At 52.0% G+C, this 23,464-nt stretch overlaps 1 protein-coding gene across 3 annotated transcripts in view; it reads right to left on the minus strand.

Moving 5' to 3' along the window:
* The window catches only part of CdGAPr (GTPase-activating protein CdGAPr), a 269,494-nt gene that overhangs the window by 113,495 nt on the left and 132,535 nt on the right, over positions 1–23,464 (minus strand). For all 3 annotated transcript variants that reach the window (XM_050178971.3, XM_050178972.3, XM_050178970.3), the window contains one exon: positions 7,580–7,680. In XM_050178971.3, coding sequence (XP_050034928.2) covers positions 7,580–7,650 — 71 coding nt within the window. In that variant the 5' untranslated portion in view covers positions 7,651–7,680. The remainder of the gene's footprint in view (positions 1–7,579; positions 7,681–23,464) is intronic.

A 23,464-nucleotide genomic window follows, 5' to 3' on the forward strand; every position in this document is an offset into this window, starting at 1 on the left:
ATCATAGTTCGTTCTTCGGCCAAGAAAATATTGCAGGCGGGTTAGTTGAGGACTGACTTACGCGTTTGTTAGTCCTCAAGCGCCCTCGGTGAGTTAGGTTCACCGAACAACGGTATACAGACCTATTTCTTAACTGCGGCCCAGCCAAGAACTGTACATCATTCTCCACAGTAAAGCGAGGACTCACCTAATTAGAATGAATTAGAATTAGGTTTCTCCTTGTCTAAGATTAGACAAGGAGAAACCCGCAGTGGCAATATTATCAATTGAACTCGACCTAATGCATTATAGCAGCAGCTGACTTTACATTAAAATGTGAATGTTCCTTGAGTTACGTAATAACATCCACTGCAGGTGACTCGGTGACTATGACATTCTGCTGCTGTACACGAGGTCGAGCGTTCGATCCCCGCATTCCGATGGGAACGGAATGCAAAAAACACGCTTGAGTACTTAGATTTAGGTGCCCGTAAATAAAGCCCGGTGGTTATTAATCCAGAGGTTTCCATTACGCCGTACTTCACATATTACCCACAGTGCAGTTTTGCAACACTAAACCCCACAAATTGAATTTTGACGGAATGCTGAGTTGGCACTTCCTTTGACAGTGGTCCGTACCACAGATGCCTTCTCTCCGGGCATTTTCCACGAACGCTTTCACAGGTGATGCGTTGTGGCTGATGTGAATGCGAAGCTAAATGTGTACAGGGGTGAAGTGCGGGCTTTGGCTACAATTTCCTTAAGGAAGTGCTCGAAAGCGTCAAATGCGGGCAATACTTCAGACGCGTTAGCCATATGAGGACAACGTTTTAAACTGCGTTTTTAAGCCAACTGAAACGCTTAATGCAATTAACCGCTCCAAAGCAACGGTATCGCTGGAATTTGAGTTGCAATTCTTCAACGTCACACAAGTCTGCGGACTTTTTTTTGTTATGTATGTAGTTATTTGGTGTTGCGTTTGAACAGGAAAAAAAAGAAGAAAAGAAGACAAAAATAGAGAGAAAAAAAAAACGGCAGGCTATATAAGGGCGCTGCCAAAAGGCCGCGAGCGCAAGAGCACTATATTTCGCAAATCTGGGATCCGCACTTTTTTGGGGGGAGGTGTGTGCTTCTGAACGCGTTCGGAGGGCGGGACGCAACTGGCAGGTGGGTGACGATCGAGTCACACCACGGCACGACCTGCGACAGACCCACACCCATGGAACACACGGGTGGGGCGGCGCCTCCCACCTGCTGCGGTAGCAACCGCAAAAGCGACATCGCGCAACGGTGGGTCGCTTATCTTCGCTTTTACTTCCGGCCGACTCCACGATACTGGCGCCGCTGTTGCTGACGGCACTTTGCTCGCGCCAAATGAGGAGTGATAAAATATCGCCGGCTACTATACGGCGGTGCACACTGCCTTCGTACAAGCAATGCACCGTAAGCGTGAAAATGCCGTGCTCTGCGGCACTTATAACCTATAGCTGTACTACATGCGTGCCCAAGCCACGCACACTAAGGGTCCCGTACTAATGAAACGGCACATTCAGCCATTTCTCTGCACCAAGCCATGGAAGTGGCTAAACTGCATCACTCTGCGCATCCTGCCACGGGCGAGGTAGATGGATTTTTTTTTCTTCTTCCCATCCATCGGGAGGATTTACCGCGAGGCATATGGGTTATTAAAAAATCCAATAAAAGCTTGTAAATCTGCATTGCGCAAGAACTACAGTAATCTCTGTGCATATTTAGCGTCCAGTACCCAACGGGTGTAGTTTTCCTGTATATCTCGTTTTAGTCCAGCCTTTCATAAGATATTAAGTCTCATTACCCACGTTCCAGGGCACAGCTAAAGCAGGCGTCGAGCGTTTGACGTTGCCACAAGAGTCGAGCTGGCTCAGGGCGCGCTTCTTGGTCGAATTTTGTCGATCCCCAAGACCAGGTAACGGACAGTGTAAGCGTGAAGTGTAGTTAGTCTGCGATATAGTAGCTTTACTTAAGCAAAAGACACTACATCGAAATCAGAAACGTGCCGGGCAGCTCCGGGAAGCGCTCCAAGTGACATATGGGCGACGTTATGGGCAAGCACATGCTGTCAAAAGAAATGCTGCAGTGGCAACATAGTATTCAACTACAAATAATTCGAAACGTTTTTGTTCCTCCTTCCCCACCACTCCACATTTCTGTTTCCGCACTTATTTGGGTCTATAGCACGTGTTTCTGGAAGTAGAAAAAGAAACGGTCGCGCTCGAGCGCTGCTTAGATTCCCGAACCACGAACAGATTCTTGCCGTCGCCGCTTTTATTCCGTTTTCTTTTTCCACACAAGTACGTTTATCTATGGCTTCGCTCAGTCTATACGCATAGCGAGTGGCTGCGGGGATCGTGAGTCCCACGTATTACGTTACTAACTTCCTCCTTGAGACAGCAAGCCAGTCGCAGCCCATCGGCGAAATGCCGGCAGAACGGCTGTCGGCAGGCGTCGGTTCACAAGCGTGACGAGAGCACCTGCGGAACTAGAGACAAAAGGAGCACCGCCGGAGAAGGGGGGCAGCGCGATTCCGGGCGGCAGCGCGATTCCGGGCGGCAGCGCGGAGATGTCGGTTCTATTGTGCGCCGAGGAGTGCGCTACTCGAGCGGGCCGACGCCGCGCGGGGTATACGTGACGGATCGATGCAATGTAGTAATCTCCGCACGCCTATACACATAACGGGGCTGACGTGGAACAGTTGGGGGAAGCCAGTTCCAGACGCGTCGACCTGCCGCGAAACGCAAGCGACGCGCCTTGGCACTATGCAAAAGGTAGACGCGCCACCGACATAAACGAGAAAAGGAAACGGCTGATCAGAACGCCTGTTACGCGCAATTACATGGAAGTGCGACGCGCAATCGCTTTGCAGCCTGTTTCTAAGCGTGGAGTATGGCCCCGAGTGTACGCTTTGCAGTCTGAATTCAGCCTTCCAAACGTTTTTGAGACAGTCTGCGTTTACATTTGTCTATATAAGACCATACTGGAGTGTCTACAGACAACTTCTATAGGCAAATTTTATGGAGTAGTCCATATATATTCTAAGGACTTACGCAGCCTAAACTTTTTATCGGCTATTGTCGATGAAACGTTGATAGAGAAATCCCATAGACTGTTCAATGTACGAATGTACGCGCCGTACATTCGAAGTCGGCGTCGAATTTGCAAAATCGGACGCACTGGGTTGCGTAGTGACAAAGGAGCAACATTTGGTCGAGGTTTTCCACTACCGTGGATACATTTACCCAGTGCTAAACTCACCTTGTCCCAGGCGGCCGAAATTCATGCATACGGACGGAGCCGACCACTTCATCGCTATCGCTATACCGGCCCTCTGTGAAGCCAAAATCAGTCAATTGATTTCGAATGCAACACCCGTTGCAAATATACGAGATGGCGGCTCATACGCGGGCAACGAGTGCTTGCCAACTTACAGCTTGCCCGTGCAAAATACGCGGGACGGAGCAGAAGAACTAGCTTCGTGGGGAATGAACGCTGGAGCGAGGGAACGTCATATGCGGTCCCAAGCTATACAGCGTACCAGTGAGCCGCTAATCGAGCCTGGTAAGTTCGCGCGAAACTGAAGTTCACTATGGCATAAACGACTGCCAGTCAACGACCCAAGTGGGCTGAAAGGCGAAGACCGAGTTTATCTCGAGCTTCCTCCGCACGAAAGCGCGCTATAAGAAGAGGACGAAGACGGACGAGTAAGAATTAAGATAACGTGTCCCGACTTTTCCCCAGCCACACCCGCGCCGTCGCCAGCGTTTATACGCCCACCCAGACTGCTATAATTGCGGTAAATACATTACGGCGGCAAAATGTGCCGAGGAAAAGAGCAACAAGAGAATAACAGCTGGAGGAACCGTCCACACACACATATATATACACGAACACAGCGCCGGCTCCGCAACGAGAGCAAGCGGCAAAGGCGACCCCCAAGGTTCGTCCGCCGCGCAGCGGAGGGACTGACTCGGTTTCCTTCGCCCTGCTTCCATTTCGAGTCACACGGGCGCGGGTCGCGCGATCCATCCTCGTCCGAAAAAAAAAAAAAAAGAGGAGCGTCCAGGAAGACGGACCATCGTCCCCTCCGATCTCTTCCCGCGAGTCCAGTATGTATACCTACACGCGACGTCACCAGGGCTGTCGCATAGCCGCGGGGCTGGACGGCTGCGCGCGGGTGGCGGTCTATATACTACCCACGATTTCCTCGGTCATAACGCCGCTTTCCCCGGGTGTAAAGACAATCTCGGGTGTTCGTCGCTTGAGAAGCAGCCTAAAATCGGAGCGGTGACACTGTGTCGCCAAAGCGGCGAGCCGAATACGTGCGCGCCCTCCCGCGACGGCTGTCCCACGGCGGTTTCGGCGTCCCTCGTCGCTGTTAATTATATACGCGGAGCCAGGAGCGGCAGCATAAGACGCGCCCTGGAGGCTATACGACACCCTTATATACGCAGGCTACTTTTTCAGAAGAAGGCTAGACGACCAGTTCGGCTACAGGAAACGGGCCACGTATATTTCTTTTTGGCGGTGAGCCGCGGGCTACGCACTGCTATAAGAGCACAGGAGTGCCGACAACATGTGAGGGAGTCACTGTTTGTCCCATGTCCGTAAACTGCGTTCAGGACAGTTCATTTCACGCGTTGGAGAAGCACGTTTACGCTGTGAAGGCGTCCGATCAGAGGACGCGTCCAGATCAACATACGAGCATCTACGGCCCGCGCGTGGCGCCACTAGCAGAACACTCACCAGAAATTTCATTTATCACCGCCGAAACAACGGGGAGCATTTACATACGAGACGACAGCATCCCCCTCCGAAATTAGATTAACCCCTAGCCGCGCCGCTGTCGCAGCAGCCATTGTATGAGCCCCTTCATCCCAAGCTGTCAAACTGGAGTCCCACGCCATCCACTAATAGTTCACCGCCGCTCGTCAAAAATGAGGCAGCGCCGCGCTGGTTAAGCGCTGCTGCAAGACAAGCGACCCACGCCCTGCACGCTAACGGGCCAGAGAGACCGAAAAGCCAGCAAACGCAACTCTCACCGGGGGCTTTCAAAGGCCCATTAGGCCGAAATAGCGCGCTCACGGCAAACAGAACCGCAAGGGCAAGCGCGTCCCACGCGACTCGGTCGCGTTGCGTGCAAACGACGGGACGGAAGCGAATGTGGCTACTACGGCGGCGTCCTGCGGGCGACACAGTGCAGAGGAAAAGAGAGCGAGGGAGCCGTCATCGGGGACAGCGGAGAACAAGGTCAGCGCGGACAGGCCCGCCGCCGTGCACGTCGGCCACGCGGGGACAGGAGCACGCGGCCGACCCTGGTCACCGTGTTCGTGAGCACACGCCATGGACTATGGCGCTCAGGGGCCAAGCGAAGTGCCTGGCGAGATTCTCGTGACGCTACGGCGCAAAAGTTCAGGCGTGACCGCAGACCACGGACTGTATAAGCGTACGTGCGAGGCGGCAGTCAACGCGTTTGCCCATATACTGAGCGATGGGACACGGCTCTAATGATGGTTGAGTTTAAGGTCGTGAAACTGCACAGTGAGCTGAAGGTCGCCGTAGTTGCTGTATTACCAACTATAGACCAGTCACACAGGTTCCCTCAGCAGCAGAACGGCCACCGAGCAACCGGGGCAATTGTTGAACACAAGTTTCGCTTTCTCTCGCAGTATCTCCACGCGTATACACTGCCACTCAAAGCGAATCCCGCTATAAGCATTGCGCAAAAGCACTTCCACAACGCCGCGGCGGCCCATTAGCGGTCGGGCGGGAAGTGCACTTCGCAACGAGCGCGTTAGTCAGCAGGACGCCACGGGACCCCTTTCTGGCCGCGAAAGCGCGCCGCGCACAAGACGACGGCAGCAGTTACGCCAAGGCCAAACGCGCGCAAGAGCCATCGCTCGCTGAGGCAGGGGAGGGCAGGATGGATCGGGTCTCGACAGGGCAACGGGGGAATGCGAAGCGGCGCGGCGCTGGAGCGGAGCACGCGAGCGCGGGAGGACACGCGCTGACAGCGCGTCCGCCCCGGCCTCAGCCGGCGGCGGAAGACGCGCGACGCCCTTCACCAGGCGACCGGAACGCACGCCAATATATACCAGGCACGATAGCACGCACTGACAGGCGCAAACACGCACAAAGCACGTGTGTAAGCTCTGTCGACGTGCCCACCGGCGCTTGCTCGCTGTCGTCGGACTATACTGCCGAGCCAGTGATGTCCATCGGTCACACGCGTGAACCGATGAGGTTTACGTCCCAAAGCAATACCGCCCAAAGTTACACAGTGGGCTATAATAATTATAGAACTGGCGTGCTGAGCACGCCAGCGTTTCTGCATTCCACTCCACATTGTGCCGCGTCCGGGAATTGTGCCCGCGGCTTTGTGTTCAGAGAGCCAACGTTGTTGGTGTTGCGTTAGCATACAATTAGCACGCTGCAGGACGAGTGCAGAATGAGTCGCTCTATAGCTGCTTCATCGGCGCTCCACTGCTATGGAGAGGACTCACGTTTGATCTCCCTCTCCTCCCCCCCCCCCCCCCCCTACCAACCCTATTACTGCTACCACCACCACACCGCTGTCTCGCATCAACTAGCACATAGCTCGAGCTAGATCTCCCATTTTCGAGGGGATAAACAGACCCCGTACGTAACGACCTCTGCCTCTCCTGAGCGAAGTTTTGCGCCCTGAAACAGTGCCAAATGACTTCACGGTAAAACAGACGAGGCACACGACCTATTGCTGTTTCGTTATTTCTGCTCTCAAACGAAAACAACATGCATCAAACAGCTATCCTGAGTAAGCACCAAGACAGCGGAGACGGCCGTAACGCCTTGCCAGCTGACAGAGGGAAAGCAACGTGTGTGATAAATCGTGTGTATACGGGAGAGTTCCCAACCTGTAACTCGCTACCGCCGCCACATAGAATGCCGACTGTGTGCACATTTTATTAACTTTGCTTTCTTTATGTTTTCCAGCGAGGGGCACGTGAAACGAAGAAATACAGAAAAAATCTTAATTCTGTCGTATCCTTTCCACTGCATGGTCCTCTAGTAGCGATGGTTGCACGGGCAAGACATACAGAGAAGGATTTTCATTTCTGGGACGAACACGTTATCAGATACTTTCTTCTTTGTTTCTTTTTCTACTACTCCTACTATTATTACTACTACTACTACTGTTACTAATTGTTGTTGTTGTTGTTGTTGTTGTTGTTGTCGTCGTCGTCGTCGTCGTCATCATCATCATCGTCGTCGTCGTCGTCGTCGTCGTCGTCGTCGTCGTCGTCGTCGTCGTCGCCGCCGCCGTCGTCTCGGATCCCATGCCATGAAAATTTTTGCAGTTGGGGTACCTTCAACACACACGCTGAACATATCCCGAGTGAAGAAACTCAAACTAATTCCAATAATCCCATATTACATACGGGAACATGCGGTTCCTTATATGGGATCCCATACGTTTCATGCGGAATCATTGCATGTGGGGCACACGGGTTTATCGACACGGGTGTCCCCGCGGCGTTAGCACAGCAAGCGCTATGCGGCGAGCGCAGAGGGAAAGGCTTCTACTCACCGCGGCATGTTCTTGATGCGGACGCTGGCGGGTGACGAGACGGTGGGATTCTGGGCGCGCAGGTTCTCCATGCCTTCCGTCACCGAGCAGATGCCGCCACCCTGCAAGTACAAAAAGAGAGGAGCACGTTGTTATTGAAGGACTTCCACGTAAACCTATCCTATAATTACAATAACGCAAACTAATATAGGCAGGCGGCATGATACGTGCACACAAATGTAAGAACAAATCGGTACAAGTAACAACAACAAAAAGAAATGCCACGCGAATAAAAGAGAAAAAAAAGCACCCATAAAGAAAAGTTGCGCTGGATATGACAACAATCAATCCGGATGATGACCAGGCGACGAAAGAGAGAAAAGGAAATTTATTCAGGAAGAATAGGGTTAAGGGGACCGGAGGGTGGCTCCTCAGTCCAGGACTCCAGCGGTCACCGCCACGCGCCGGGCCCGGTCGAGGAGGCTCAATTGAGACTCCAGGTCAGTCCAGGCAAGGATTTCCGGAAATAATTTTGTGCTCATTGGAGTGAACTTGAGTTTTGGAGCAGTGATTCGCACTCCCATGCCGCATGAGGCAAGGATGGCCTCCCCCCCCACCAGGGGCACCGATTGGCATATCAGGTTCGCCAGATGGCACGCCCCCGCCCCAAAGGTGGATAGGTGTTCCCTCTGTATTTTTCTGCGTAGCCGAACCTCTTCCACTGTTAAATGGGGGTTAGCGCGGCGAGTACCTGGCGTGAACGACGTTCGTGAAAGGCGCAAACACTATCGAACAATTCAATACAACATGATGGAAAAGGACAAACATTACACACTAATACGAAAAACAAAAAAGCAAGACACACAACGAAACACAGGGTCCCCGTTCCGCGAAACCATTATTTGCTTCATTCAAAAATCGCAACAAAATGAACAGTCATATTTCGTGGCATATCTCGGGTATCATCCTGTTTATCATCATTGTGTCTGCTGGCAAAGGTGACTATTTGACGCCACCTGTCTGTATGTCTCTCTCTCTTTGTGTGTGAAAGAGGAGGGAGGAGGGGGGCGCGGTACTTGAGCCTTTTCTCTGAGCGGGTCTTTACGGCGTCTTTCTTTCTTTCTTTCTTTCTTTCTTTCTTTCTTTCTTTGCAGTTGCCCGCATTTCGCAGTGGCCGTGCTGCCATGTGTGAGCTGTTAAAATATATGTTGCAATTAAACAGAAGGCGGCTTGTTGCGCAAAATCTCTGACGGCGGTCTCAAGAACGTCTCGCAAGCAGCGGCCCGCAGCGGTCGTAGAAAACACCCATTCCTTCAACGCTGGAGAATTAATTGCTCAGCGCAAAAGCGCCGCCGCTGTGTCTCGTTATCGAAGAAATTACAACCACTGCCGCAGTGTAGGCGAGGTGTGATCGTAGCCTACTGCCAACTTACGTAGTAAACGACCCGAGAAATAGAAATGGAACAAGAACTGCTCATTATATATTTAAAAAAAAAAAACGGACAGGTTTGCCGGCGTAGAAGTATGCGCCTTCACGCTACCTTCCAAGGAAAGGGGACATGGGAGAGAACGGTCTTGGAATGAAGAGGGCCGAACTGAAGCGACCGCCAGAATGAGTTCCTCCTATTACCTCGCTCAGCTGCAAGGACGCGCGCGCTTATATTTTTCCTTTCGCAACAGGATAACAGAGCTCCACCGCAGGGTTATCACCGCCGCGCATCTTCGCCTCTTTCAACGCGTTCTGCGCGGTAATGTGAACGACGAGAGACGGTCCTCAGTGGTAGCAGTGGAGAGCATGATATTGCTGCGGCTCTTGCGCTATGCACGCAAGAAATTCCTCGTCTCCGTCTCTACCACAGAGTATACCGGTTCAGTCCTGTTGTGCAATATGCGTATACAACAGTACTTTCTTACCTCCATCGTATGTTCCCTGTTCCAAAGATCACGCACAAGTACAAGGGGTGAACTGTAGGCGCAACCACGTGCCACAATGATTAGTATTCTAACGCATTAGTCCCTACTGCAACCAGGGACTAGAACACTCTCCCGTGCACCTCAATCACTTCCGTTACCTAAGTCAATGCTTCCGAGCCTGCCATCACTACCTACTTTACGTATCTGTAGTACGCTTTTCCTTGCATGTTTTCGTATGTATGTCACCCACTTTTCTCTGTGAAGTCTTGATAATGAATGAATGAATGAATACTCTTATAAAGCTTACACTCTATTTTGTACTCTTACATGGGCGGCGCGAGAACCTTGCAGATCGGTAGTGAGGTTCAACAGTCTTAAAGTGCAAGCTCGTTTCACCCTGTACAGCTAAAAACAGTGCAACGAGTAAAATTGAGTACCCAGACGCAGTTACTATCTACATTTGCACCTGGCTATTATTTTCTGCAATATCATCTTCATCACTTAATATGTCCAGCTTAATATGTTAGGCCGAGAACGAAAGTGTTCCCTATAGTTTCAATTCTACTATTACGCGTAGCCCATCTCTCGTCAAGCTCTTTTACATCTTGTCGCCCCAGCTAAGTGCGTTGATGGTTTCCGATTATTTCTATTCACGTCCCCCTTTGAAACGGTCCGGCCACAAACAGACACGTAGCCTACTTGAGCTAGTCAGGTTTTACTAGATCTATTGCAGTCTAGAACTTTGGCTATCTCTACTTTACATTCTCTGTCTTCATTAAGACATCATTAAGAAAGTATTGTACTATCTGCAGTCAATATCCGAACTGCTATGCGCGTGCTTTTGGCGCAGCTCAGTGGAAAGTGAAGTTCATGCTTATGAACGGCCAACCGCGATGTGCCACAAGCGGTGTCCGTATCATAAGAAGCACACAATGGTACCAAGGACAACACAGGGGAAATTACTTGTGCTTACTAACTGAATTAAAGAAATGAAAAATAAATGAAAATGAAAGTGGATGAAAAAAACAACTTGCTGTAGGTGGGGAACGATCCCACGCCTTCGCATTACGTGTGCGATGCTAGCATAGCATCCCACATCTAAGTACAAGTAATTTCCCGTGTGTTGTCCTTGGTATATTTGTTCGCTTTTTATGATATGATTATTAAAATTCGAGCCCTTCGGTTAACCCCCTTTCTTCTCGTTCAAGCAGTGTCCGTGACACATGAGTACATTTGTCGTACGTCCTCGCGCCTGTTGCTATTCCCTGGCCTGCGCAGAAACCACGCGCAAAGCTGCTCGCATTTCAATCACGGTACATATAGCACAGTTACATATGCCTGTTTCCAGTCTCCAGCGCAGCACCCCAGCGGCAGTCCAAATAAACCTTCGGTGGGGCAGTCACCACGCGTGGTGCTCGTTTACGATAAGGGGTTGAGGACCGTCACACGCGGCTGCAGACGGCTGGCGCTCTCCGTTGACACGGCACGGACGAGGAAGCAACGTCGCGACACCGGGGCAGCCTGCCAAGGACCGAAGCTCCCGACCTCGGCCCCCATCTCACCCCCCCCTCCCACACACACACCCTCACCCCTCTTTTTTTTGCGTTGGAATAGCTGCGCACTTCCAAGGCCTAAATTCGACACAGAGCCGGTGTCTCGACGCTGTCTGGCCTCCTTTCCACCGCATCGAAGGCGGTGGAAATCGCTACAAGGGCGGGCAGCGAGGCGCACACCCCATGCAGACACGGACGGGACGAGATCAAATGACTTGCAAAGCGACGTCCACTTGAAGAAACGGTCCGCAGCTGCGCTTATTTTTCCAATACAAGGAAGCCGCATAAATACACGACCACAAACGAGACAACTATCTAGAAAGCGGTTAAACAAAATGAATATACAGCGGTTACTTTTCTACTAAATGCGCTGCCAGCCGAAAGGCGGAGCTGGTTGGTTCACCGATGCCAAGACGAACAACAAAGCGAGGAACCGTCGCTTCTGATTTCTCTATATGACTATACAAAACACACACACGCCCATGTACACATGGAAACTTCCATATTGATGTCTATTTCGCCCATTTATGTCTCCGGCGGGCAAGCGTTGCGTTTATAAGGATGACAAAGTGGAGGGGAACCAGTAAGAGCCCTTTTTTGTACGTCACTGATTGTCTAACTTGAACTCCGACAAATTATGTATTCAAAGTACCTCGAGAGAAAGCTTACGCAGTGACAACGGGAGACGCGGCCGCTGTGTTTCCTCGCTGACGGGCTGGAACCCCCCCCCTGAGTGCGCGTTACACACAGCAGCTTTCTCACGTGAGCCAGACGCGGTGCGAAGAGAAAAAATTACGAGCGGTGTGCTGATGATACGGAAGCCTCATTAATAATACCAGTGCCACTGTTGCGCAAGACGAACATAGAGTGTATGACGGCGTAAGAAAAAGAAGAGAATGTTGCTATCACACTAATGCTTCCCGTACAGACCGGCAACGAAGAAAGGGGGAGGGCAGGAAAACGTGGTAATTAATGACTGCTGTCACTGAAGGTTTGCACACCCTGCAGGCAGACGACGTAAGAACGCATCATAAGCGAATTGACCATGCCGGTCCGCAGCATCTCGCACTGATGTTTCCACTGCTTATGCATTAGCTAAATGACAGGCCATGAACGCAGGCTACTTCCTTCGTCAAGCTAGGCAAGGGCGAATTGACCGCATCAAGGTACATTCTTGTTTCTTTTGGTTTTGTTATTTCATTTGCCCCACATAACGAATGCAAGAGTGGTGGTTCTTCAATATAGAGGACATTTAGGCTTGTTGTTTCATGATCATCGTGTTGTATAGCGCAGAGGGAACGACCAGAGAAGAAAGGACAAGAAGACACACACAGTGGAAACTACCAACAGAGGTTTATTATTCCAGAGCACAATTTTAACTACGTCGTAATTACGTAATTTAATGTTATACGCCCATCATAATTTACTAATACAGCTACATCCAGCATCCCCCTTTAAGGTCCCGTTAAAAGCCGCAACTATGGAGACTCGTCACCATGCGAACGCAAACTGGCGCACGCGCGGTTTCAAGATATTGGATAACATAAAAAATGAGAACATACGTCGATTATACGGCGTAGACACACTAACTGCAATTCGAGGCTGTCTCATTTTACTCGGTATTATAAAAGTCAACAGCGAAGTATCGGCGCTTGCACCAGTGCATAAGATGAGTACAGTAAACCCCAAAATTCTATGGAACACGAAATCTGAGAAAAAGCTGAACATCTCCGCAGCGTCACAACGCAGCCTACTATTCACATTTACAGCGTCTGCCAGTATATATGTAAACAACATTTTGATGTTCGGTTTCACAGCCTACTGTTACAGGCTGCTGGGGAATCGAACGTTTTCCGAGACACCGTGGTCCGTAAACTTTTGTGGTTGACTGTACATCTGACAATGAACGTTATAGGGAAAGGGGAACCACATGAAGAACTAGATGAGCATGAGCAATCTAATCAATAATCTAAATAATTACGAGCCACATACTGGAATCACTGGTTATCAGCAGAGAGCATAGGCCGACAGCACTATTGGCAACGGAAATGAAGCAGAACCCCGGTACTGCACCTCCCTAACTCCATTGCAGTAAGTCGTGCCCGCAAAGCAGAAAGGAGAAACCGGCATCGGACGCGACGTCGACTGAATGAAAGCTTCAGCTTCAGTGACGCGCAAGAGGCGAGCCGTCTCTCGTTATGTGAAGGATCGGCTGAGACGAGCCATGTATATGGCATTCGCTGCCCTGTCCGCAGTCTCGGTTAAGATTTAGAACGCTTCCCTGGACGCGGGTGAGAGCAACCGCCTACCTGCTGATCTGACTGCAGGACCATCTACGAGCCTTTCCGAGCAAAACAAGAAAGACCGGAGAACGTAAACGAAAGGCGCCATGGTCACGCATAGATGTTGATTCAACTTTTCTACATAATGGCTATAGCCTCAGCAGGCGAGAGATTTTGGCAAGTCAAGTAGTTACCCATTTCATCAGGAACTAGCGGGCAGAACATTTTCCATTTCTCATCGTCGTCAGTTTTGATGGCAATCAGAACAGCACTATACTGAAGTCGCGGATACTGGACACGCAAAAGCGCAGCAGTCTGACTGCGATGAATTAACGGCGCCGGGGCGCGACGCGCGAACCTGCTGTGGCGTCTTCCTCCCTCGCGAGAACCCGCCGAGTGACTGCATTCATCTCAATCCCTCGGTTGACCGCTCAAGCGGCAGCCACGGAACAAGAAAATGGCACGCGAAAACGACAGGGCGGACGAGCGGGAGAAGCATGCCATCGCTGCGTTGCGTGTTCGCCTTTCGCGAAACAATGGTCGCGCCCGTTCATTTACGTTTTCTTCGAATGTCTCTCGCGTTTTTTTTTTTTTTTTATCTAGTTTTTTTTTTTTTTTTTTTTTTCAGTTCATTTCCTTTCATGCGAGATGGGAGAGAGCGAGCACTCCATTGTACCGTTGTCACCGCCGCGCACTTCGCGTGTACAGCTCCGATTTGAGCTGGCGAAAAAAATGTGAATGCGCGGTAACTCTCGGTCTTGTCGGCGGCGTGCTGCAGGAGAGAAAATAACGCTTTTAGATGCAGTACAGCATTCGTATGAGCAAATCATCTCTGCTGAAACCTGCTACAGGGTGGAAGTAAACTACTCATAAAAGGAAACTTCGCCATCTATCTGCTTACAGCAGGCAGACAAAAGAGAAAGCTTCGGCGTTAAAGATAAATGCGTCCTGTTTCGAAATGTGTTTGGGCCCCGGACGAATTTCTCTTGAACTGCGAAGTTTGCCTCTCCAGAAACCAGCACGGCTTCTCGTGACAAGCTTTAGTCGGCAAGACCAGCAACTGGAGTCAAGTTCCGAAAAGCTAGCTGCTTAATACTATCGTTCAACGAAACGGAATGTCAGATCTCTGATCTTTGTTCATACACTATTGTACACGGCACCACGCCCTTTTGTTTATCAAAGTGCAGATTCCTAAAAACAGGCCGCCGCGATTACGATAAACTGCAGTTCCTTCAACGAGAGCCACTCAATGGCTTTAGACCCAATAAACAAACGATTATACGCAAATAACGTTCATTAATACTGCCTACAAGTTCTTTCGATGAATCTAAGCAGTAACTCCAACGCGACCAATTATATGCAGGCACAAGAATAGTGAAAAACATGCGGAAATTACGGCGGACGAGAAGCGAATTTTCATGCCAGAGCGCATGAGTCTGCACACCCGAGTACAATGCATGAGCAGGTGTAGAGTCAGGCTGAAATACAACTTTGAATAGCCGCTAGTTGATATCCCGCGTTATTCTCTTCTTGTTATTTCCTCTTTTGCAGACGGAGAGGGAACAAGAAAAAGAGTTCCGAACGATATATATATATATATATATATATATATATATATATATATATGACATGCAGTCATGCCTCAAGCTTACCGCCACGTCCCCTGGTGACTCTTTCCTCACGTACGCAGACACGCACCTATATCAACTTTGCAAATGCAGACAGCAGCGAACGAAGCGGCCGTGACAATGACCATTTCCAATGCAGCCGAAAGCGGCGGGGGAAGTCCCGTTACTTCCGCGTGAGCAAGCGCGTTCCACCAAAGTCGATCAATGCACGGACATCAGCTGCGAGCGCCGGGTTCAACGACCTCCCCGCAAGCCCGATGGTCGCGCGACACACGCCAGTCCCGCGGCAGCGGCTTCGCGCCGCACGTCGGCGTAAACGAGCCTTCCGTGGACTGAAGCGAACGGACGTCAAAAATGAAACCACAGCACAGGTACAGGTACGAACGAGCATTACTGAGACCACCCGACAAGAAGCCGGGCAGTCCATCGGGAAAGTTATTCGCGCTAACCACACCGAGCGACCACGGCAGGACTGCCGTTTCGTAGCACACCGCGCCGCCCTGTATCGATCTGCCAAAGCTTCGTGGAGGTGGAAAGAAAGCAGAAAGCGGGCTTGCGGGGCAGCGTAACGGGATTTTCCCGGCTCCAACGCAGACTGTATAGCTGAGCACGGCGAAGCGAACTGCAATTGCGGTAAGAGCGGCTGCGGTTGCAATAACAATGACAGTGCAGAGGGACCACGTGCTGCTGTTTTTCTTTTTGCTATAGGGCGGCTGGGCGAAACTTGTAGAAGGCGAGCCGGACAAGAGAGAACGAGGAAAAGTGAGAGGCGCAACCCTACATGCAGCCGCGCGCAGCGGCGCTCCATTACGTGAATGCAGGCGCGCAGCGAGCGAGAACGCGCACTATAAAATGAAAGAGCCCGTATATGTAGGAGCGACTCGCCAAAGAGGCGTGCGTGCGCGCTCCCCAGGCCGGCGTTGCAGCCACGAGAGGACGACGAGGGCTATATACGAATGTGGCGGCAATGCGGGGCGGTTACGCGAAGGACTGCAGCAACGTAAACAGCAACAGACCACGCCCTCGGTGGCATCGCTTGCTTTGAAACATCGACGAGTCGGACGGAGCGGAAGGCGGCGAAATGGGGGGAGGTGGGGGGGGAGTGTATGCCACGAGAGAGGGAAGGCACGAGATCGCCCCGCAGACGATACTTAGGAACGCTGTGCTGGCAAGGATAAAAATAAGAGCAAAACGACAAGCGCAGGCGCACGGAAAAAGCCATAAACTGCGGCACGTGACGGGAAAGTCCGTGCGACCATAGACGTCCGAAAACAACGATAGAACATAAAGAAATAACACCGAGACGGTAGGGGAAAAAGTGGAGAGGGAGAGCGCCATTCTGGAACATACATGAGATGCGCGCGGTAGCCGACGAGAGTGGCGACAGGAGGCACCCACTTCCGGCATCGTGGGAATCGAAAAAACAAACAAACAAAACATGTCGCCGGCACCGTGGTGCCATGGCAACTATATATGCCTCTGCATCGCCGCAGCGATTCGGCCGCAACATTATACGCACGCGCCGGATACATGACAGGACCGCCAAGTGTGAGCTACGTGGCACCGGCTACAACCACTACACCGCTCCACACGCGAGCCACGATGACGCATAGGCGTCGCTTACAGCTGAGCGCGGCGCCGTCGCGACTTGGGGCCAGCCAGGAAAAAAAGTGGACGCTGCGCCGGCGCCGCCCGTGACACACACACTCGTGCTCCGAGCAATTAAGCCACGAGGAAGGCAGACGGTCATGTAGGCTCGCGCCACAGAGATGGAGAGATTGAGAGAGCACGAATATACGTGGGGGGACGACGAACAATTCAGGCTCGAGCGGACGCATTCGTGCCGGGCAATCGTACATGCTACCCGAAATGGACAGACAATGGGCATCAGATAGCGAGCGACCAGCGCCTTCCGCCGCCCGTGGTTGAGCAAAAAAAAAAAAAAAATAAAGTGAGCAGTGAGATACGACATTTCTGCACGGCCTTCATCGAGGATGACAGATCACAGCTTGATTCACATAAGAGACTGCAAGAGTTGGTGCCGTCTACGAACAATGCGATATTGTTCTTGTTGCGGTTGTTTGTTTGAGAAATGCCGCAAAAACACCGCTTCTATAGAGAATGAAAGTTAACGCAGAGAACCGGCGAGTAAAGTAAAGTAAAAAGTAAAGTTTGCAGCACGTTATGACGGTGTGTCTTACGCGCCTTATCTGCTGAGGAGAAAGGAGATAACGCCGCGTACAGGTTGTTCAACATAAACACAATGTCATTACCTCGTAGCAGGCCTAGAACCTTTTTGGACTAGATGCAGAAAAAAGCTAGCGTGGTGTTGAGCGCACCAGAAGCCCATAAATGCTTCTCCGCAAGAACGAAACTAGAAACCTGACGACTCACCCTCGTCGCAACAGCCTGACATCGCACAGCCATTTACAATACCAGGTCCCTCCAGCGGCCGCTTATTGACCAAACACCGCCGGGTCAATGAACCGCCGCCGACTCTGGCGCATTGCACGCTAACGCAAAGACTGTTATTCCACTGCATGCTCTATAGCGGATGGCGCCTACTTCTTATCTAGAAATTGTCGCCCGGACAACATTACAGACTTTCTGTGTCCTTACAAACGTGCGATATGATTGCGGCAGCGCTTATTCTTATCAGCAAGAGAGCGTTGACGCCGCGGTTTCAGCAAAGCGCCCGTAAGCTTGCGAGAAGTTGACAGGCAAACAAGGAAGCCGTAGTATTTCGCTCACGCGCAAAGGACAAGATTGAAAAGACTTATACGTAGGTCTCCCGTAAATAACGGCGATGAAGCGCCCCCATTAAATTGAAGTTTTCAATAGAATTGTGGGGTTTTACGTGTCAAAACCACGATTTGATTATGAGGCACGCTGTAGTGGGCGACTCCGGTTTAACTTTGACCACCTAGAGTTCCTTAACGCGCGCCTAGATATCAATACACGAGCGTTCTTGCATCTCGCCCCCATCGTAACGCGGCCGCGGGATTAAACCCGCGACCTCAAACACAGCACACTGTAAAATAATTTACACCCTAAAAAGTGAAAAAGGGTGTAAATGTGTCTATAACTCACACCCTTAGGGTGTCCATTATATAGATAACACCCGAAGGGTGTGAGTTATAGACACATTTACGTGGCGGCGGATCCCGCGAACTATCATTTCAAAAGGACCACGCCAGCCGAACGAGAGCGTGCCGACATACATGTTTTTCTCTGCGTAGCGCAGCGGCCGCGGGCGCCAGGAAACACTGCGGCAAGGCGCCGCGGGCGAGAGGGCGTGCGACCGCAGCGCGGAATCGGAGAGAAGCCTTACGCAACATCCTGCACTGTCTACATCCCGCGGTACACGAGAACGCGTACTGCAACGGCGCGTACGCTACGCTCACACTGCACACGCGCGTCGCGCAGCAAGGCCGTGAAGCGTAAATGAAGAGACGCGCCGGTGAGTCATCCTCTAACACGAAACGGATGGGGGCGAAGAACAGGCCGACGACGGTATACATATATATAGGCGAGGTTCGACGAACTCCTTCTCGAGCACCGTGCCGTCCGGCGGCTGCGGTGTTATTACAACATCAACTACTCTAAAACACAAGAGAACGAGGGGCACGCAGTGGGTCACGGAAGTCCGAAGGTGTGTGACGCGACACAGTTACGAGGCTCGGCCCTGTATTGACCTAACGGCCCTCGGTTGATGCACGTAATTTTTCCTAAAGCCGCGAACGACACACACATGCGCGCGCACACAAAGACAAGCAGGCGGCCCTATCCGTTATTATTTTTGCATCCCCACGTAATCGAACAGTTGCACTGTCAGCCCTTCCTCGATTCCACGAAGCGCAGCACAGCGATTCTCAGGAACACCTGCCGCCTAGAGTGAACACAGTTTTCGCCGGAATCAACGTCCGTCAAAGTCATCAAAGCTACCCATTCAGTGATTGATCCGGCCCTTCGTAAGTGTGACGCTACATGGCGTCCCACCATTTTCGGTCGCTGCGAAATGCGCACCGCAATCCTTGACGGGACACGAAATAAAATTTCGGAGGAGGTGGTCAACCGACCTTGCCGGTGCAGTGCCTTGCTGTATACACGCGTGCAACGCACCATAATGGCAAACTTTCACCGGACGTTGTGCGTCTCCGCGACGCGAATCATCGGTATACACTTTAGGAAAGGCCGCGTGTAAGCCAAAGCGGGCAGAAGCCTCTTCCCGCGTCCGCGCGATCTGCCGAACCAAGGCGAGAAAAACCTGATCGGCTGCGGCTCCCCATGTTACTGACCCCTGGAACCAAGGCGAACGTGGTGGCCATTTGTTTTGCACCACCCCGTGCGTTCGTGAGGAAGGGTGCGGGAAGCGTGGCTGCTGAGAAAGTGGAGAAACAAAATATAAAATAAGGGAACGTGCCTGCGCTCTTCCTTGTCTCTGCAGGCGATAACGAATAGAAACACCAGCCACGTATAGGACGGAAGATATACACCGCACGACCTGTAGTTGTGAAGACATAGACCGAGTAGCAAACTGTACTGAAAGTTCCTGCAGGGAGCGATATTTCATTGGGTTCCTCTGAGCGACGATACCAGTCAACAGCTCATCAGCGCGAATAGAATTACGAAAATTAGCATTCATTCCATGGGCCAACGCACCTGGAACCGCGTTATTGGAAAAGCCCACAGCCAAGGTCCAAAATTCAGGAGCTCGTCATACCACTCATGTATACACAGAACAAAGGTTGCGAATCGCATAATAATGATACCTGTCGCTGTAACCATTTCCACTGCGTTCACTCCAAACAGCGGTTACGACAGCGGGCTCAAGAAGATTATTCGATTTAGCCAAACATATTAGGTGCAAATTCTAAAGAATATCTGGAAGAAGGTTGAGCTATGCATACCGAATATTCGCGCCGGCGTTGCCATGCTCTGGACAAAATTATAGAACGGTAGACGAGTACACGAGGTACACAAATACGGAGGACATATGCACTGTTCTTGTACTGTTCTATTGTCTGATAGCATTGCAACGGCGCGTTTTCGTCTATAATGTGTCAGGTCAACCAGCACCGCGATGTATAAGCTTTGCTAAACAGAATTTCATTGTCCTTGCCTGTTCTGCATTCCTTAAGCAGATTTTCTTTGTGCGCTTTACGTTTCAACTGTCAATGTACGCTTCGCCCGCTCACACCTTACAAAAGATTAATCGGCAGATTTCCTTAATTATCGTGATCATCATCCCACCGCTTACGGATTGATCGGCAGGTCATTATCAAGCATCAGATCATCGCTATCCTAATTCGAGGTCCAGTGCCCAGTGCAGCAACGTTGAAGAATACGGCTGTTTCACTAGACGAGATCGATGACCCCGCACCCAGAAAAAGAAGACGAACGGCGAATGAGAAAGCACTCTTTTTATCCAATTCGCCGACACACTACTGCGTCGCGCAGAGCAGGTCAGCCGCGTGCTCCGATATAGGCGCCCTCGCTCCAGGCCTATGCGGTCTATTACAACAGGCATCGTTGCCCGGTCGCCCGACTCCGCCGACGCAGCGGGCGCACCTACACATAACGCCGCATACCCGTTTCGCCTGCCGAGAGAGACGATAAATAAATCGCTCCCGAAGTCTCGCGTTCCCACCGACCCCTGCAGTATCGAAGCCGCCGCCGAGACGCCCGTAAAACACGGGAAGACACTCTCGCTCGGCCGTCGCCGATGATCGATCCGATAAAAGCGAGAGGGGCTCGAGGCGCGCGAGAACCCCACGCGCCCTGCACGCGCCCGCGCGTGCTCTGCGGGAAGCCCTTGCGAGCTTGATCGGCCGCGCTGATGACGAGACGAAGCCGGCGCGGGGCGGGAGCGGGTGGCGCCACGACGCCTCGCCAGAAGACGAAATGAGCGGCGACGAAAAAAATCAACTAGAAGAGCGAGTTCGATATAAGTTCAGCGGAGCCCAAAACGAAAGAAAACCGCAAGAGTATATTAAAGAAGAAAGGGGGGGGGGGGGGGGCTTTAATCGTGATCGCCAAGCGCCTTGAGGACGGCACAAATCATGCGAGTTAAGCGGGAAGGAAACAAAGCAAAAGAAGGAAACATTGGCGTTCAAACGAACAACAGAGGAAGCAGGCTAAACGGCTGTGCGGGCGACGCAGCGCCAAAAATAGAGGCGGCCGAATGCAGTGTATACTGCGAGGCGCGCAAGGCGACGAATCGTAGAGCGAAGGGGTGGCTAGCCTGGGATGGCGGGGGGGAGGAGGCGGCAGCGTAATCCTTTAGGTCCCGACAATCCAAGGCGCGTAATCGACAAGCCGGTCGCAGCTCGCGTATATCGGCCGAGCGGACCGTGAAAAAGCGGTCAGCCGGGGCCGTCCAAGGCGGGAAGCGATGCTGCCGGGACTTAACGGTGCGCTGTCTCATTTTTTTTTTTTTTTTTTAAGGGGGGGGGGGGGGGTCACGATAGCCAACAATCAGCTCGATCAGCAGGATCCTGGAGGCAGGATGGAAGGGCGTCCTACGTGCAATTTGCGACAGAAGAATAAATTGCAAAGGTCAAGTTTACGGGAACAGTGTAGCACGCCACTGTTGGAATCGCACCGCTGGCACGAGTTGTTGGGGTCTCGGTGCTGACGCCCGTTATTGCCAATGGGTCGTAAGCCCCAAGGGTAGCGTTGGCCTGGCGGCCTGTGGCACTGGAAGCATCCGAAGGTCCCGGCAAAGCAAGAGAAGACTGGTAACAGAACAACTTGTTTATTCTAACATAGCAAAAGAGCGGCCGGTCAGGTCGACCGAAGTGGAGAGACGGGAGAGCACGTAACTCAACAGTACAAATCGGAGCCTCTCTCCTGGCGTCCGGGGGCAGCTGCTCTTATACTCTCGGCGTCGCGGTCCAAAAAGGAAGGTCACGGGATGAAGGTCACGGGACGGCGGAGCATGAGCCCACGACGGCGCGCACGGTCGAGCCGAGAGACCTGCTGAACCGAGTGCAGTGACGCATCGCCAACCCGCCCACACGACGGCGCGAACGGTTGAGCCGAGAGACCTCCAGGCTCCTCATTCGGGGAACTCCGCTCCCCGGCTGCCGCGCTTTGACAAGCGAGGGCACACACACACACACGCACACACGAAGACACGTGGCACTGAAACACGCCTGGACACGCTTGGCGGGGAAGCGTTGCGGCGGCGTCGCACGGGCCAAAATGTCCGCCGCTTTGAACGAAGCCCCGGCGTCCGTTGCATCCGCGCCGGCATTACCGCGCGTTGTAGGCGAAACGTAACAGACCGCCCCGCCGGGGGAAGGAGATCCCGATGGTCAGGGGACTGCATCCGCTGTCCGGAGGGATGTCGCTCGATGATGCTCATAACCGTAGTCGGGCGTCCTTTGGCGTTTCTTGAGCGCAGCGCACAGAGAAGGCCTCGTTCTCACGTTCAGGTGCACACAGGACACTGCAAAGTGACTTCGGGAGAGTTGACATTTTTGTTCTCGTTTCCGGCAAGCGTTAGAACTACGCCGAAAGTCAACCGCTCAGTCAGCAAGCACGGCACAACCCTCACTAAGCCCTGCCAGGCTCTTTCCCCTTTTATACTGCTGCCTAGTTCCTTACAGTAGTTTAGCAGCACTCAGAACGCGTCCACAAATCGGAAAAATTGCACTAAAAAGCACATCATCACTTTGAAACACTACACAAAAGCAATAGGTTAAAAATCCTGCCTCAGGAAGAAAAACATCAGTAACAAGCAATTTTGAGGCTGATTCCCACGTTAGGGGCTTCGACTTAAGCCATCGGCGTTACCGTTGAGACTCCCCTTTTTGTAACGCACCTCAAAGGAATATTGTTGCAAAGCGAGGCTCCAGCGCAGGAGGCGGCCATTTTTGGGAGAGATGGTCTGCAGCCATTGGAGAGGGCAGTGATCCGTTTCAATGATAAACCTCGAGCCAGCTAGGTAACATGACAATTTCTGAACGGCCCACACGATACACGCACACTCTTTCTCGGTGGCGCTATACGCCTGCTCACGACTCGTCAGCTTACGACTAGCATACAGGACGGGGTGTTCTACTTCTCCATTTTCCCGTTGGCACAGTACAACGCCCATGCCTCGCTCACTAGCATCACACTGAACAACGAACCCTTTTGTGTAGTCGGGCGATCGTAGCACAGGCTGGCTTGTTAGGGCGCTCTTTAGGGCGCTAAAAGCTCTTTCCTTCGTCTCATCCCAGACGACTGTTTGCGGCTCTGTCTTTCTTAGAGCATCCGTCAAGGGAGCCGCGATATCAGAGTACCTGGGGATGTACCTCTGATAGTAGCCGGCGACACCTAAGAACGACCGAATATCGGTCTTCGTGCGCGGTTGCGGGAAGTCTCGCACAGCGGCCACCTTTATTTCAGAGGGGCGGCGTCGACCCCGACCAATCACGTGTCCGAGGTAGACAACCTCGGCCTGTGCTAACTGGCACTTGGGAGCCTTGACTGTCAAGCCCGCATCGCGCAGGCGGGTTAGCACTGCCCGCAAGTGCGCCA

Source organism: Dermacentor andersoni, chromosome 5 (genome assembly GCF_023375885.2).
Source record: "Dermacentor andersoni chromosome 5, qqDerAnde1_hic_scaffold, whole genome shotgun sequence".
Lineage (NCBI taxonomy): Eukaryota > Metazoa > Arthropoda > Arachnida > Ixodida > Ixodidae > Dermacentor > Dermacentor andersoni.